The 14432-nt window shown below is 47.6% G+C and overlaps 1 protein-coding gene across 4 annotated transcripts; it reads left to right on the top strand.

Annotated features, from left to right (window-relative positions):
• The first annotated feature begins 294 nt into the window (after window positions 1-294).
• On the top strand, window positions 295-13821 carry ITGB1BP2 (integrin subunit beta 1 binding protein 2). Of its 4 annotated transcripts, none has more exons than XM_083595632.1 (11): window positions 295-559; window positions 4181-4230; window positions 5248-5304; window positions 6372-6511; window positions 7483-7601; window positions 8529-8584; window positions 9687-9757; window positions 10852-10954; window positions 12138-12260; window positions 12608-12670; window positions 13181-13821. In XM_083595632.1, exons 1-11 carry the CDS (start codon window positions 496-498, stop codon window positions 13469-13471), a joined length of 1137 nt encoding a protein of 378 aa, XP_083451758.1. In that variant the 5' UTR covers window positions 295-495; the 3' UTR covers window positions 13472-13821. The 4 variants fall into 4 exon arrangements, with proteins under 4 accessions (XP_083451758.1, XP_083451760.1, XP_083451759.1 ...); XM_083595634.1 differs by having other exon boundaries at window positions 296-559; window positions 8532-8584; XM_083595633.1 differs by having other exon boundaries at window positions 301-559; window positions 12141-12260.
• The last annotated feature ends 611 nt before the right edge of the window (window positions 13822-14432 follow it).

Raw genomic sequence — 14432 nt, forward strand, 5'->3', positions numbered from 1 at the left:
CTTGAGATCCTTGGAAGATAAAGGTGGTATAGAAATGTAATAAATAAAAACAAATAAAATATTTGCGGGGGCAGGGTACTTAATGCAACGCAGCCCAAACAACAGCTGATCTGAGCATCTTAAATATGGAGAAGACCAGTCCTTTATGTTTCTGGAGCATCTGCCTTGCGCTCCAGCTGCTGCTGCCGCCGCTGCCGCCCCATTGCGCTGTGCCCTCCCCGCCGGGGCAATCCACGCCTGCTTGTTCAGTGCTTCTGGTAGGCCGAACGGGTTGCATGCCCATCTTTGGGCCGGGCTCCGGTTGCAGGGCCCTCCCCCTTGCCGCCTGCTAAAGATAGCCAGGGCTCGTTTTTCGCCCAGCCCCGAAAGTTGCGGTCGAGAGAGCCTCTCTGACTGACAGGGATGCGTGCTGGACAGTGACAGAGCCGGCCCGGCTTGCTTGCCTGCCTGCCTGCCTTTCTTTCTTTGTGAGGGTCTGGATCCCCGACCCAGGAGATGGCTTTGCTCTGCTACAACAAGGGATGCGGTCAGAAGTTTGACCCGGAGAAGAACACGCAAGGTAAGTCAGAGGTCCGGGAGCAGCGATGGGCGGCCTCTGATGTCCACGTGACTCCGTGCGAGTTCCCACGGCGCTCAGGAGAACCGCAGGAAGTTTGTTTGCAAGGAAGTGTGCGTGTAAGTTAGGAGAGTTGCTTTAACAGTTGACACGTATGCATGTGCGCGCGTGCGCGTGTGTGGTATTACCGCTTTCTTTCTTTCCTGTGCCTCTCCGGCGAGTTCAACAGGTGATGTGATCACCCCAGAGCTATGATAAGAGGCTAAATTTCTGCCTGATGTTCACAGGACAGGAATCTCTGTAAGGGAAAAACCCGAAGACAACAATATATTGTTATTACAGTATTGTTACTAATCTTTACCGTTGATTAACTAAACCACAGTCTCAAGGCAATTTATGGGTAAGATGATTAAAAACACTTAAAAACACAAAAGTAACAAATGCATTTAAAACATGACCTTGCAGATCTGTCTCTGGCTGTGTACTCACATACTTCTGAAGCATATACACGCTGGAACCCTGGGAACTGTAGTTTACCCCTAAGCTACAATTCCCAGCACTCTTAACAAACTACGGCTTCCAAGGTTCTGGGGTGGGGGTTGCTTTAAAGGTACCGTGAGCCCTAGAACCAGCACATTCAAAGCACACGTCAAGCAAGGAGAATGTCTCAGTCATCTGCAGAGTCTGTAGTATCATTGCTATGCTTCCAGAGGGAAAAAGGTGGAGTCGCCAAGGCAGAGAGAATTACTTCAAAAGCACCTCTTGGGCTACACACACACTTAAAGCACATAGCTTCACCCTGGGAACTGTAGCTTATTATGGGTGCCAGGAACTGTAGTTCTCCGTGGGGCAAACTACAGTTCCTATTATCCTTAGGGGGAAAGAATGTATGGTGTATACACAGCTTTGGTTTACCTGCTCAGTGCCAGGGTTGCATTGCTAGAGCAAAAAGACAGACAATAACAGTGCATTAGTTATGGGTTGATTCTGGACGCTCCACACATCCTTCAGTTTTATTAGTTGTTCTGTGATGCTTCCCCAGTGTTACCATGTTATTGCTGTTGAAATGCCCCCCGCTTCTGTTATAGATTGGATTATTGCAATGTGGGTCTACTCTTAGGCCTGGTCTGGAAGTTCCGCTGGTGCAGAATGCTACACCTAGACAGTTAGTGGGGATAAATTCTCACCAGCACATAATTCCAAAGCTCAAAAGCTTGCGCTGACTGCCCATATGCTACCGGGGCAAGCTCTATGCTTTTGTATTAATTTACAAGGCCCTTAGCCACCTGGGTCCAAGTTACCTTAGGGAGCACCTGATCCCTTATATCCCTACCTGATCACAGAGGTCTTTGGGGGGCTCACTGTTCTTGGCCCCCCATGGCTCAGATGCACAGCGTGTTTAGTATTGTGGGCACAATTTTGTGGAATTCCCTTCCTATGGAGGCCAGAGGCCCCCTCCCTGTTGAACCTCTGGCACCTACTGAATGCTCTTTTATTATCATTATTATTCCAGCAGGCTAAATAAATAAATAAATAAATCTATTATTTGTACCCTGCTAATCTGACTGGGTTGCCCCAGCCACTCTTGGCAGCTTCCAACATAAATAAAAACATAACACAACATTACACATTAAAAGCCTTCCCTATTCAGGGATGCCTTCAAATGTCTTCTAAAGATTATATAGTTACTCATTTTCTTGACATCTGATGGGAGGGCATTCCATAGGGTGGGTGCCACCACCGAGAAGACCCTCTGCCTAGTTCTTTGTAGCTTCATTTCTTGCCATGAGGGAACCCCCAGAAGGCCCTTAGAGCTAGATCTCAGTGTCTGGACTGAACGATGAGGGTGGAGACGCTCCTTCAATGGTTTTTTTTAAAAAACTTTTTCTTTTCTCTCATTACTAATAAACTTATAACATACAGATTACATAAACATCTCTCCCTCCCCCCTTTTGGACTTTCCTCGGCTTCCGTTTCTGATTTATTTACCTCCTTATATTTGTAGAAGATATTTGTATTTGTATCATACTTTTTCCTTTTATTACATTACCTATTCCCTATCCATAAAACTGTGAATGTTTATTTAAATCCTACCATCAGATCAATGTTCTTCCTTTGTTTCTGCAAATATAATATAAAAGGTTCCCACTCTTTTTCAAAATCCCTATTGTCCTTTTCCCGAAGTCTGTGTGTCAGCTTCACCATCTCTGCATAATTCACCAGTTTTTCTTGCCATTGTTCTTTTGTTGGAATTTCTCCAGTCTTCCAATTCTGTGCTAGCAGTATTCTTGCCACCGTCATTGCATACATAAATAGTGCCCTTTTCTCTTTTGGCAGGTCTTGTCCTAAAATGCCCAACAGGAAGGCTTCTGGTTGTTTAACAAATGCTATTTTAAACTTTTTTTAAAAATTCATTGTAAATCATTTCCCAGTATACCTTAACCTTTTTACAATCCCACCACATATGACAAAAAGTCCCTTCAACCTCTTTACACCTCCAACATTCCCTCTGCTCATTTTTATATCTTCATATAATTTTCCTTTAACAATATACAGTCTGTGAATTTCAAATTTACTTTCCAGAGTTTTGTCCAATCTTCAAATTGTATGTTGTGGCATATATCTTGTGCCCATTTAATTATTACTGATTTCACTTCCTCATTTTTCGTTTCCAATTCCAAAAGAATGTTATACATTTTCTTTAATAATTTTGTGTTCTCTTCTATTACAGTGGTACCTCGGGTTAAGTACTTAATTCGTTCCGGAGGTCTGTTCTTAACCTGAAGCACCACTTTAGCTAATGGGGCCTCCAGCTGCCGCCGTGCTGCCGGAGCACGATTTCTGTTCTCATCCTGAAGCAAAGTTCTTAACCCGAGGTACTATTTCTGAGTTAGCGGAGGCTGTAACCTGAAGTGTCTGGCCCCGGTGATTTCCCTGCCTTTCCTTGGTTTATTGCATCTATAATTTCCTGCATGGTTATTTCCTTCAATGGGTGTTTGATTTTCTAGTTTTAACTGATTTTTTTTGTATCGTACAATAGAGACTGTTGTAGTCAAGGGATATGTAATTTGTTTAAATAAATACGATAAATAACACAGCACAACGAAAGTCGAACAAAACCCTAGACTGTTTGTGTTTTGAAAAGCTGCAGGATTTCAGCGGGGGGCTATGGGACATGCACAGATTGGAAATGCAGCAACATGTTCACCCTGGAACCTTTGCGAGTGCAAACAGCATCAAAAGTGGGATCATGTACAACCACTCCCCAATACTGCCCCAAGCACAAATTGTCCTGAATGCCCAGTGAGAAGGATATCTGAGGGGCCAGGGGTGAGAAAAGTAATACCACTTGCAGACTTCACAAAGGGATCCAGTTGCCCACTGTGATAATGGCATGCAGGGCTACATGAGCCTTTGGCCTGATTCAGTAAGATGAGAGCCTGGATAGCTCCAGTTGGTTGGAGTGGTGGTGATAATGCCAAGGTTGTAGGTTTGATCCCCATATGGGACACCAGCTTATTCCTGCATTGCAGCGAGTTGGAATAGATGATCCTCAGGGTCGCTTCCAACTCTATGATTCTGGCTGAACTGTTGACTTCTACCATTTTTGTTTCCCGCTCTCAGACTCCTGCCTCTACCACCCGGGTTTACCCATCTTCCATGATGCCTTGAAGGTGAGCTGGTTGAGCAGAGCAGGGCAATGGGTTGAAGATCATCACTGCAGTGCTACATCCTTGCATAGGATTGCGCAGGGTCTGACTGGGCAGTGGGGTCTGGAGAGACTGGCACAAGGCATGAGAATAGCAGGTTGTTGATCAGGTATTTGTGTGTATGGGGGGGGCATCCTGTTGCTTTACATTTTGGCTGGGCTTAGTAGCCCTTGGAATTCCTATCATACCACTTTAAACTGTCATGGCTCCCCCCAAAGAACCCTGGGCACTTTAGTTTGTTAAGGGTGCTGACTGTGAGTTGTTAGGAGCAAGGGAGGATTTAGGGCTGTGCAAGGGAAGGAGAAAAGGCAGAGGCACTAGGCTTTGGAAAGGAGGTGTGAGACTCTGACAGTGTCTCTTTCCCAAAACCTAATTAATGCATTCCCAACTCTGGGGTGCTATGGGAGCTTGGGAGGGCTCCAGCACCCTGCTAGAACCTCATGTCTCTTTCCCAAGGCAGAACTGCCCCCTCACCCAATTTTGTGAAAGCAGCATGAGGGCTGGGTGTGTGTGCAAATTTTGGCGCCATCCAAGTCTGCCAATGATAGAAGACCCCCTCCCTCACAGAGCTGCAGTTCTCAGGAACCTTAACAAACTGCAGTTCCTGCAGTTCTCCAGGGAACTGTTCAATGTACGCTGAGGATGTGAACTTGGCTTTCTCACTTGATGCTCCATGGCTGTGAATTAAGAGCATCTGTCCTGTGCCCACCGTTTACTGTGAGGACTGGGAAATGGAGGGATGAGTTTGCAAAAAATGCCCCTGTCCTCCCAGCATCAATACTGCATTCTGGGACTTGTTGCCCTGCCCCCCTGGTGTTACTGGTGGTTAAAAAAGAAAATATGCCACTCCTCTGGCTGTAAAAGAGCACACAGGTTTTCCCCGCCAGACACCAGTATTAAATTTCTAGTTGCCTCTGGTAACCATTTGTGGGTTGCTGTGTTTGTGAAATGGAAGACTTACCCCTATGTTATTCCTCCCAGGGCTGGTCTTGCTGCAAGAAACGAACCACCGACTTCTCAGAATTCCTCTCCATAAAGGTGTGTTCTGTGCGCATTGGATCTTCCCCTTCACCCCATAGTGCTGGCTCCTGTGAGCCAAGTGAGTTTTGACCGATCTCTGGTGCGCCACTCTTTTGGGTGAATTTCTTTGAACTGTATGAGCCCTATGTTGGAGATTCAGGCAGATGTTCTGATGACCATTGCCTTTATGTAAATATCCAACCTGCTGACCCTTAGAGTCATAGGAAGCTGCCTTATATTCAGCCAGACCATTGGTCCATCTAGCTCAATATTGTCTACATGGACTGTCAATGGCTCTCCAGGGTTTAGGGATCTCTTTCAGCCCTACTTGGAGACACCAGGGATGGAATCCGGGACTTTCTGCACGCAAAACAGATGCCCTGCCACTGAGCTATGGCCCCATCCCATCTCAAAGGCTTAGAGCAGGTAATTAACAACTGGAAAGCAGCCAAACAAGCACTAGCAAAACAGCTAAATTAAAATGGTTAGTTCAGCAAAGGTAGCAGATGGTGACATGTTATATTGACGAGCACTAGATCAACCTGTCACATCTTGAACATATAAAGCTGAGCTTTCCTAAATCAGGCCAACTGGACCACCTAGCCTAATATTTTCTTTCCGCTTGGTAGTTTAGTAACTGAGATCCTTTTACAGGGGAGATGTTGGGAACTGAATTGGGATGTTCTGTGTGCAGAACAGGTGGTCTACCACAGAGCTATGGCCCCCACCTCCATCTCTTATGGCAGACACTCACATGAATGTGCATGCAGACGTAAGCAGCCAGTGCATGGAATAGGAGAGCGCTCACTTTCAAGGGCAGGAGAGATCTTCCTCACAATATAAATGAGTGCTACTAACATGCTGTGGCAATGTGGCATATGGGCGTGCTCCTTTGCTTACAAGTACATGGACACATCATGTGCCTTCTGCAGAGGTATTTTGTAACATGTGAAGGGGCCCTTAGTGGGCCACTGGTTCCTACAGCTTTGGGCACTTCCAGACGACCTGTTTATTGAGTATTCCTCCTGATTTGGTTGTGGAGAGGTTCAAACTAGGGCTGGACGCTATGCATTTTGTCCCCAAAGGGCTGCAGCAAAGGGTATCACAGCAATGAGAAGCCTCCAGAGCCAGAGGAGGCCTCGAGCGAGCCAAAGGTCAAGACAAGCACTGAGGTCATCATCCAGGGGCCAAAGTCAGCAGAGATGATGGAGCGTGAGAGGCCCAGGTGAGGTGGGGAGAAAGGGCAGGCCATTCTTCTGGGACCAGGGGCAACGGGTTAAAAAATTGCCTTGTACCATACCCTCCAACATTTATCCAATGAAAATAGAGATATCCTATTCAATAATAATGATAATCATACTCCACCATCTGATTCGGTTAGCCAACACATATAAAAACATACTAAAACATTAAACATTAAGAAAAACTTCCCTATACAGGTCTGCCTTCAGGTGTCTTTTAAACGTTGTATAGTTATCTCCGTTTTGGGGGGGGGGGAGTGTTGCATCACTGAGCCAAAACCAACATTTCTCTGATGGAAATAGGGATGTCTTAAGGAAAAGCAGTACATTCCAGGATCAAAAACGAAACCAGGATGGCTTCTGTAAATCTGGGACCGTCCCTGGAAAATAGGGACACTTGAGGGTCTGTTATACTGAGCCAGACCATTGGGCCATCCAGCTCAGTTTCATCTATCCTGATAGACAGCATCTGTCCAGGGCATTGAGCAGAGACATTCCCAGCCGTACCTGGAGATGCCATTTGGGGCTGAACCTGGGACCTTCTGCATGCAAAGCAGATGCTCTGCTACTGAGCTACAGGCTCTTGCTGGATCAAACCAAGAGTCCCTCTAGTCTAGCCTGCTGCTCCTCTAGATGGCCAGCCATATGCCTCTTGCAACCCCCCCCCCCCCAAGGAGAGTGTGAAGGCAGCATCCCTTCCTTGTTGTATGCCCCAGTGTCTGCCACTGAGAGGCAGACTGCCTCCAGGTATGAAGGCCCCATTTTGGTGCTGTGGCTGATTCCTGTTTAAAGCCCTGGGGCAGGGAATTCCACAGGTGAACTGTGCATTTTGTGAAGGGGTGGCACATGGTGAAAACCTTCTTGGAACCCTGTTTCAGATGAAGCTTGGCAGTAACTCTGAATCTTAATATATCATCAAATATCTTTTGTTTTCTATTTTGTTAATGTTCTCCAGTTCTGATGAGCCTAAACAGCTGCTGCCTGTGAAAGTGTCCGGATCTCTGGCACAGGCCCTGAGCAAGCTGGATTTGACCCGCAAGGACCACCCGCCAGTTCAAGGCTCAGCAGACACTCGTAAGAGCCTTGCTGGTTTGGGAGGGTGAGGTGGGAAATAACTACAAAGGGGTACAGGACAAGTATTGTACTTGGAAAGGATTCCCCCAAGTTTTGGTGCCTGCAGGCATATTTGGAAATCTAAGAAACTGTTGTGGGCACCACAAGATACCCCTTTCACAGAATAAAAACAAACAATGTCCAGAACCCCCTCTCAAAAAAAGACAAAACTCACCCCCCCCCAAAAAAAACAAATAAGACTGTATCTGCAGCAAATGTTTAAAGCACATTTGACACATGTTTAAAGCACATTGCTCTGCCCAGAGAATCTTTGGAATGGTAGATTACCCTTCCCCCAAAGCTATAATTCCCAGCACCCTTAACAAACTACAGTTCCCAGTATTCTTTGTGGGAAAGCTATGCACTTTAAATATATGGTGGAGATGCGGCAGGGGGCTCCCCCATCTTGTTGAAGGCCCAAGGTCAAGAAGTCCAAGCAGTTTGAGCAACCACATGTTTTCATTTTAGAAAACCTGAGCTGGGTTCCCTTTCTGCTGCAAGCGGGAGCCTGCGGTGGCTACCTGTTGCTCTGCTGGATAAAAATGTAAACTCTTGGTATCCAATACGGCACTGAGGAATAGAACATGAGCTTTATTACAGGGGTGTTTGGGATTGCTGCCTTTGTGCTGAGCATCGACAGGCTCACCTGCCCACCTCGCTTTTTATGGGTCTGATAGCAGCGCACAGCAAATCAGTCACCCAGATCTACGAGCTCAGGGCTGTTAGTTAGCATAGGATCTCCCTGGACTTTAACCAACTGCAGTGGATTGCACTTTGCAGAGCCAATAGGGCTAAGCTCTTAGAAGTGGGTGGGGTGGCCTGTCATTTGGGGGTTTGCAAAGTGCCCTCAAGAAGTTTGCCTGACTTTGCATTTGTGCCTCCCCATAACAGCTTCCCTGGAGGTGAGCGCTGGCACCACCTGCAAGAACTCTGGCTGCAAGGCGGTGAGTTTGGGTTTGCCCCCCCCCCCTTTCTAAACTCCCGGCATGTCTCCTCAAGCCTGTGCTCTCTTTCCATGAGTTTTCTCAGATTTCCAATACTGATCCCCCCGCCTTTCATTTACACCCTCTGCTCTGAGACTTTGCATCTCTGATGTGAACTTCTTCTGACCAAACCTTAAGGCAACCTACCCCAGCCGCACATTTTGGACTACTGCCCCCATGGTTCCCAGCCGTCATCGCCAGCTCATATGTTGGGAGCTGTAGTTCAACATTTGGAAGGGCACCAGGTTGGGGGAGATTGCTATACCCTGTCCGATTGTGAAAGGATGGGGTTTCTGGGATATTTCTCTAGCATAGAATTTAGAGCTGAGGATGAGCCAGTTCACACACATTTCACAGAACCATGGAAAGGTGTGGCTGGCGCTCATGGGAGTTGTAGTCTGACCACATCTGGAGGGCACCAAATTTATCTATTTATTTGCTGCATTCACATCCCACCTCTTTCTCCAAGTTGCTCAAGGCAGCTTATGTGGTTCCCCCTCCATTTAATCCCCACAACAACCCTGTGAGGTAGGTTAGGCTGAGAGGCAGGGAGTGGCCCAGAGCTACTCGGTGAGCTTCATGGCAAAATTGGCCTTTGAACCTGGCCCCCACCTAGTCCAGTGCTCTAACTGCTATACCACACAGTCTCTTGTGGTAGTTGCAGTCCAACGTTTGGAGGGTACAACATTGAGAAAGGTTGCCTCAAGCCTAGAGCCCAATCTGTGGAGGCTTCTCAGTTTCCTCTTCCTAGGTCAGCAGCAGGAAGGATGGGGACAGAGGTGGAATTTCTTGCTTCTGTCTTTCATTGTCTCTGGCGCCACCTACTGTTGGGCTCCATGCCACCTGCCAATCCCAAAGGACACCAGCCACCATTGGCCTTGATCCATGGTTTCTCCACTCCAAACAAGATTCCTGCTGGGAAACGGAGCCCGCGGCTGTGGCTCGTGCATCAGGAAGCAAAGGGTGGGCCTGGGGCTTCTCTGGCCAGCAGAGAGATGGTTTGGCCGCCTCTGCCTCCCGCAAGGCTGCTTGGCTGACCTTTCTGCCCTGGCTTATCTTCCAGGTTTACCAGGGAGAAGAAAGCGATAGGGAGACCTGCACATTCCACCCTGGGGTGCCTGTCTTCCACGAAGGGTAAGGCGTAATTCCTCCAGCCCTGCCTGTGGGATCATGGGGTGCTTCATCTCCCATGTTCAACCCATGCTGGCCAGCTGGAGGACGGTTTCTCTTTGTCAGCAGTTGTGTTCTGGTGCACAGGCTATTCTGTTCCTGCACTGTGCTCTGCAGGGTGCAATACCCTTGGAGCTCTTTTATCATACTCGTACAGCTCGAGCAGGTCATTCCAGGGTGCGGAATCAAGCACACAGCACTGGACCCCAATCCATATCTGGCGAAATCCAGGACTCCTCCCCCAAATACTTCTGCTTAATAGAGCTCACCTCATGCACAGGCTTTCCCTGTCAATCCAGTCAATCAAGCTTCTGTCTCCCCCCATCCTGTAGATTCTAGTGAGGATGATGCATTCCAAGGCAGCTTGTGACAAAAAGTAGCCTAAATGCCCATTAGAGCTCATTGTTCCCCATCAGTGAAAAGCCCAAAGTTGTCACAAAATAATTGGACGTTTTTGAGCTATTTTTTGAAGGACATGGGCAAGAACAACACTGCTGACATCAGTTGCCATACATGCAGATTTTCCCGAACATTTAGCTGATTTCCGCCCAGATTCTGCTTTCGGCTGCAGTATTCTGGGCGTGACATATGGCAACCCAACATAAGAGGAGCCGGCATTCTGTTCTCACGGTGGCCAACCAGATGCCCCTTTGGGAAACCTGCAAATACTCCTCCTTCCTGAAGTTTCCAGCAACTGATATTCAGAAGCATCGCTGCCTCCAGCTGTGGAGGCAGAGCATAGCCTCCATCATGGCTGGAAGCCCTTGATAGCTTTATCCTCTTCCATGAATTTTTTCAATCTTCTTTTAAAGCCATCCAAGTCCATGACCATCCCTGCCTCCTGTGGGAATGAGTTCTTTAGTTTAACTAAGTGCTGTGTGTGTATATGTCCCTCCAGTCTTCCAATCTTCTGTTGGCAACCAGCCAGCTTAGGAACAATTTGCTACACTCAAATAGCCAAAGTAGGATCAAGGCAAGAATTCAGGGGTGGCTTAATTCTCAGCCTCTTTCCTGTGCTTCTCTCTCCTATCGGTTCATTTGATCCCCCACCCTCCCAGCATGAAATACTGGAGCTGCTGTGGAATGAAAACCACCGACTTCACAGCATTCCTGGAGCAAAAGGGTTGCAGCCGAGGGAAGCACACCTGGGTGAAGAAGCAGGTGAGGAACACACGCTCCTCTGGTCCCCTGTTAGGGATGGGCAAATCTCTCCATTTCAGTTTTCTCAGTCTCTCTCCCCTCTCCTCCCTCCGTTTCTTAAATTCAGCTCCCCACATGTCCGCAGAAATTTCTGGATTTTTAAAAATCCCCATTAAAATTAATCAGCGGGCTGGTGTAAATTTCTCCTAACAAACCTATTTTTGCATGCGGTTTTGAGCAATGCACACATTTCTGCAAGGTGTTTTGATGGGATTTCATGCGTTGTTCTCACATATATACAGTGGTACCTCGGGTTACATATGCTTCAGGTTACAGACTCCACTAACCCAGAAATATTACCTCGGGTTAAGAACTTTGCTTCAGGATGAGAACAGAAATTGCGCCGTGGCGGCAGCGGGAGGCCCCATTAGCTAAAGTGGTACCTCAGGTTAAGAACAGTTTCAGGTTAAGAACGGACCTCCGGAACGAATAAAGTTCTTAACTTGAGGTACCACTGTACTTGGAAGTGCTGGTCATTCACTTCTTCCCCATGACCTTCACACACACAAAGTAATCCATTAAAGGAGATTGAGAGCCTGCACCTTAAGTGAGTTAATAGTATGAAATGTATTTTAATGTTGCACGTGATGGTGAAAGTAGATGTGATGTAGGAGGGTTGTGATAAGACTCTTTCAGGGGGGAAAAGAATAGGCCCCATTAGCTAAAGTGGTGCTTCAGGTTAAGAACGGACCACCGGAACGAATTAAGAACTTAACCCGAGGCACCACTGTACATGCATTTTGACACATACTTGCCCCTCTTACACACATTGCTTGGCTGGAGAAATGCTTTGCAAAATGTGAAGTTCACATTTGAAGGATAGCTGTGTTCTAGTTCAGGAATTGGGTTGAGAAGTGCGAATTAGGTTAGTTTCTCATTAAAATGCAAAAAAGAAAGAAAGAAAGAAAGAAAGAAAGAAAGAAAGAAAGAAGGAAAGAAAGAAAATTATCCCCCTCCTCTGCTCGTCAATCACCTTAGTGTGCTTACTGGGCTTCCTATGAAAAGGGTCTCCTTGCCTGTCTTCAGCCTTGCTTTGCAGCTAAGATACCCTCCCCCCACCAACCTTTCAAGGCCCACCTGCCTTGAGGCTGCTCCATAAATAGGAAGTGGGCAGGTGGGAATGTTAACTGGCTCTTTTTGGCAGCAGGACAAGAAGTTGGTCTCTTGCCGGCAGGACTGGCACCAAACCGGCAGCCAAGTGGTGGTGACCATCTATGCCAAGACCCCTCTGCCAAATCTCAGCTCTGTGAAGGCCAACCGCACAATGGTAAGGAAGGGCAGACATTGCCCTGAGGAGGGCTATCTGCCCCTTGGAGCAACCTTGGCGCTGCTGAGTGCAGTGCTGGCCTGCATGGCGAATGTGCGATCATTGTATTCTCCAAAATGAGATGGGTGTCGTCAGTGCTATTTTTCTAGAAAAAGAGGTGCCGGAACTCACCATGAACGCCTGCCTTTTTTCTCTTATAATGGCAATGGCGCCCATCTGATAGGTGCCAGAACTGAGTTCTGGTGAGTTCCAGCTGGAAAAAAAAGCCCTGGGAGTGGCAGCGGGGGTCCTACAACAGGACAAAATTGTACTGAAGTTGCCTCCTCTTTTTACCCCCCTTCCTGCAGCTGGACATTCATATTACTTTCGAAGGAGATAAGGTTTTCCAGGCAGAATTGGATCTCTGGGGGGTAAGTTTTGGGTTGCTTCACTTGGTAACAAACTATAATTTTTTTTAAAAATATGTGGGACGGGGCCTATGTTGAGGGTGCAACGACAGCTAAAGCTATTGAATTCCTACTCCATGAGCAGCTGTTAAACACACAGGAAAAATACAGTTACCTTGCAGTTCCACAGTTTGGCTACAGTGGGGAAGCCTAAACATGCCCTCCACTCGCATAGCAGACCTTATAGCATGGCACAGCTATAAACATGCTGCCTAGTGTGTCCAGTCATTGGATCCCTCCCTTCTTTCCCTCAGAAGTACTCCTCTGCCTGCAGCCAAAGGTTCCAGAAGCCATGATGCTGGCTCCTACAAGAGGCTACTAGCCGTGATGACTGCCCTCCGATAATCTGCTGCCTGAAGCAGTTGCCTTCCTTTGCCTAACGTTAGGGCCAGCTCTATACCATACTATGCCTTGGCTCTGTGACAGCAGAGAGTCAGAACAGTATTCATTAAATGGCACTCTTCTCCTCTCCAGGTCATCAATGTGGAGAAGAGCTTTTTGAACATGTTGCCCTCCAAAGTGGAAATTACCCTGAAGAAGGAAAACACTGTCACCTGGGCTAGGCTGGAGCACCCCCAGGGCAAATCACAAATGTTGCAGCAGCAGCTGGAGACAGACAGCTTGGAAAGCCAGAAAGCCAGAGGAGCTCATCTGGAAGAGGAGTCCGACGACAGCTTGAGCTGGTCAGAGGAGGAGGAGGAGGAATGGGAGGAAGGAGAGAAGAGCCAAGCCCTCCCTGCTAGCCACGACTCTGATGGGAAGTGAGTCGCAGCTGAGTGCTGCAGCCTGTGGAATTGGGAATGGGCTGGACTGTTCCCAGCTCTGATCTGTGTTGCTGAAAACAGGGGCACCAACCGGGTGCTACAGGAAGAATGCCCACTGTTTGCCAGGGACAGACTATGCCTGATGCTCCTCCTCTTCTGTCCAGGGCTGCAGAGCTGTCTGGATTGGGATGCAGGTGAATGGAGGTGTGGGGGGCATATCCAAGGTGGTGGGAACCGGTGTCTGGAATTTCCCCATCCCTCTTTTGTTTGTGTCTCTGCTGCTGCATTTCATTCATGGAATAAGAAACTTTCTTCAATAAAAAGGAAGATGAAAAGTATACTATGAAAGTACCACCGTCTTGGACAGTGTTTTTGTGGTTGTGTTTGACTCTTGGGAGATTGTGCTTGGCTCAGGGTTGGGGGTGAGGGGAACATAGGAAGCTGACTTCTAGCTCAGTCTTTGTCCATGCTGACAGTGATAAGAATTGCCGGTCTGTTAAGTGCCATTAAGACTCTTTGCCGCTTGAGTATGGCATCGAAAGACTGCGCTCTGCTGTTTAATTCATTAAGAGACCAATATAAGCTGCAGCCTCTGGGCGTTAGGAAAACAAGAAGCTGGCTTTATACAGAATCAGACCATTAGATTACCTTGCCCAGTATTGTCCAGCCTGACTGGCAACAGCTATCCAGAGTCTGAGGCAGGAGATCTTTCCAACCCTACCTGGAGAAATGAGGGACTGGACCTGGGAGCTTCTGCATGCAAGCAGATGCTCCAAGACTGAGTCCTGGTCCTTCTAGGCTTTGTGTGGGTTTCCATTTCTGAGCTGGGGTTGCCTTCCTGTACCTGCTCTGGACAAGGCACAGCATCATTCAGACAATTCAGAGCAAGCAAAGGAAAAGTAATTCTTCACATAGTGCACAGTTGAACTATGGGATTGGCTCTCATTAGATGCAATGGTGGC

Source organism: Podarcis filfolensis, assembly GCF_964270895.1.
Source record: "Podarcis filfolensis genome assembly, chromosome: Z".
NCBI lineage: Eukaryota > Metazoa > Chordata > Lepidosauria > Squamata > Lacertidae > Podarcis > Podarcis filfolensis.

What these genes read in the sequence shown, in the direction of transcription:
- ITGB1BP2 (XM_083595632.1), top strand. Translation starts at nt 496, where the DNA reads ATGGCTTTGCTCTGCTACAACAAGGGATGCGGTCAGAAGTTTGACCCG. An exon ending in CAGAATTCCTCTCCATAAAG is followed by an intron (nt 5,305 to 6,371) that starts GTGTGTTCTGTG and finishes TTGTCCCCAAAG; the next exon opens with GGCTGCAGCAAAGGGTATCA. An exon ending in AGAACTCTGGCTGCAAGGCG is followed by an intron (nt 8,585 to 9,686) that starts GTGAGTTTGGGT and finishes CTTATCTTCCAG; the next exon opens with GTTTACCAGGGAGAAGAAAG.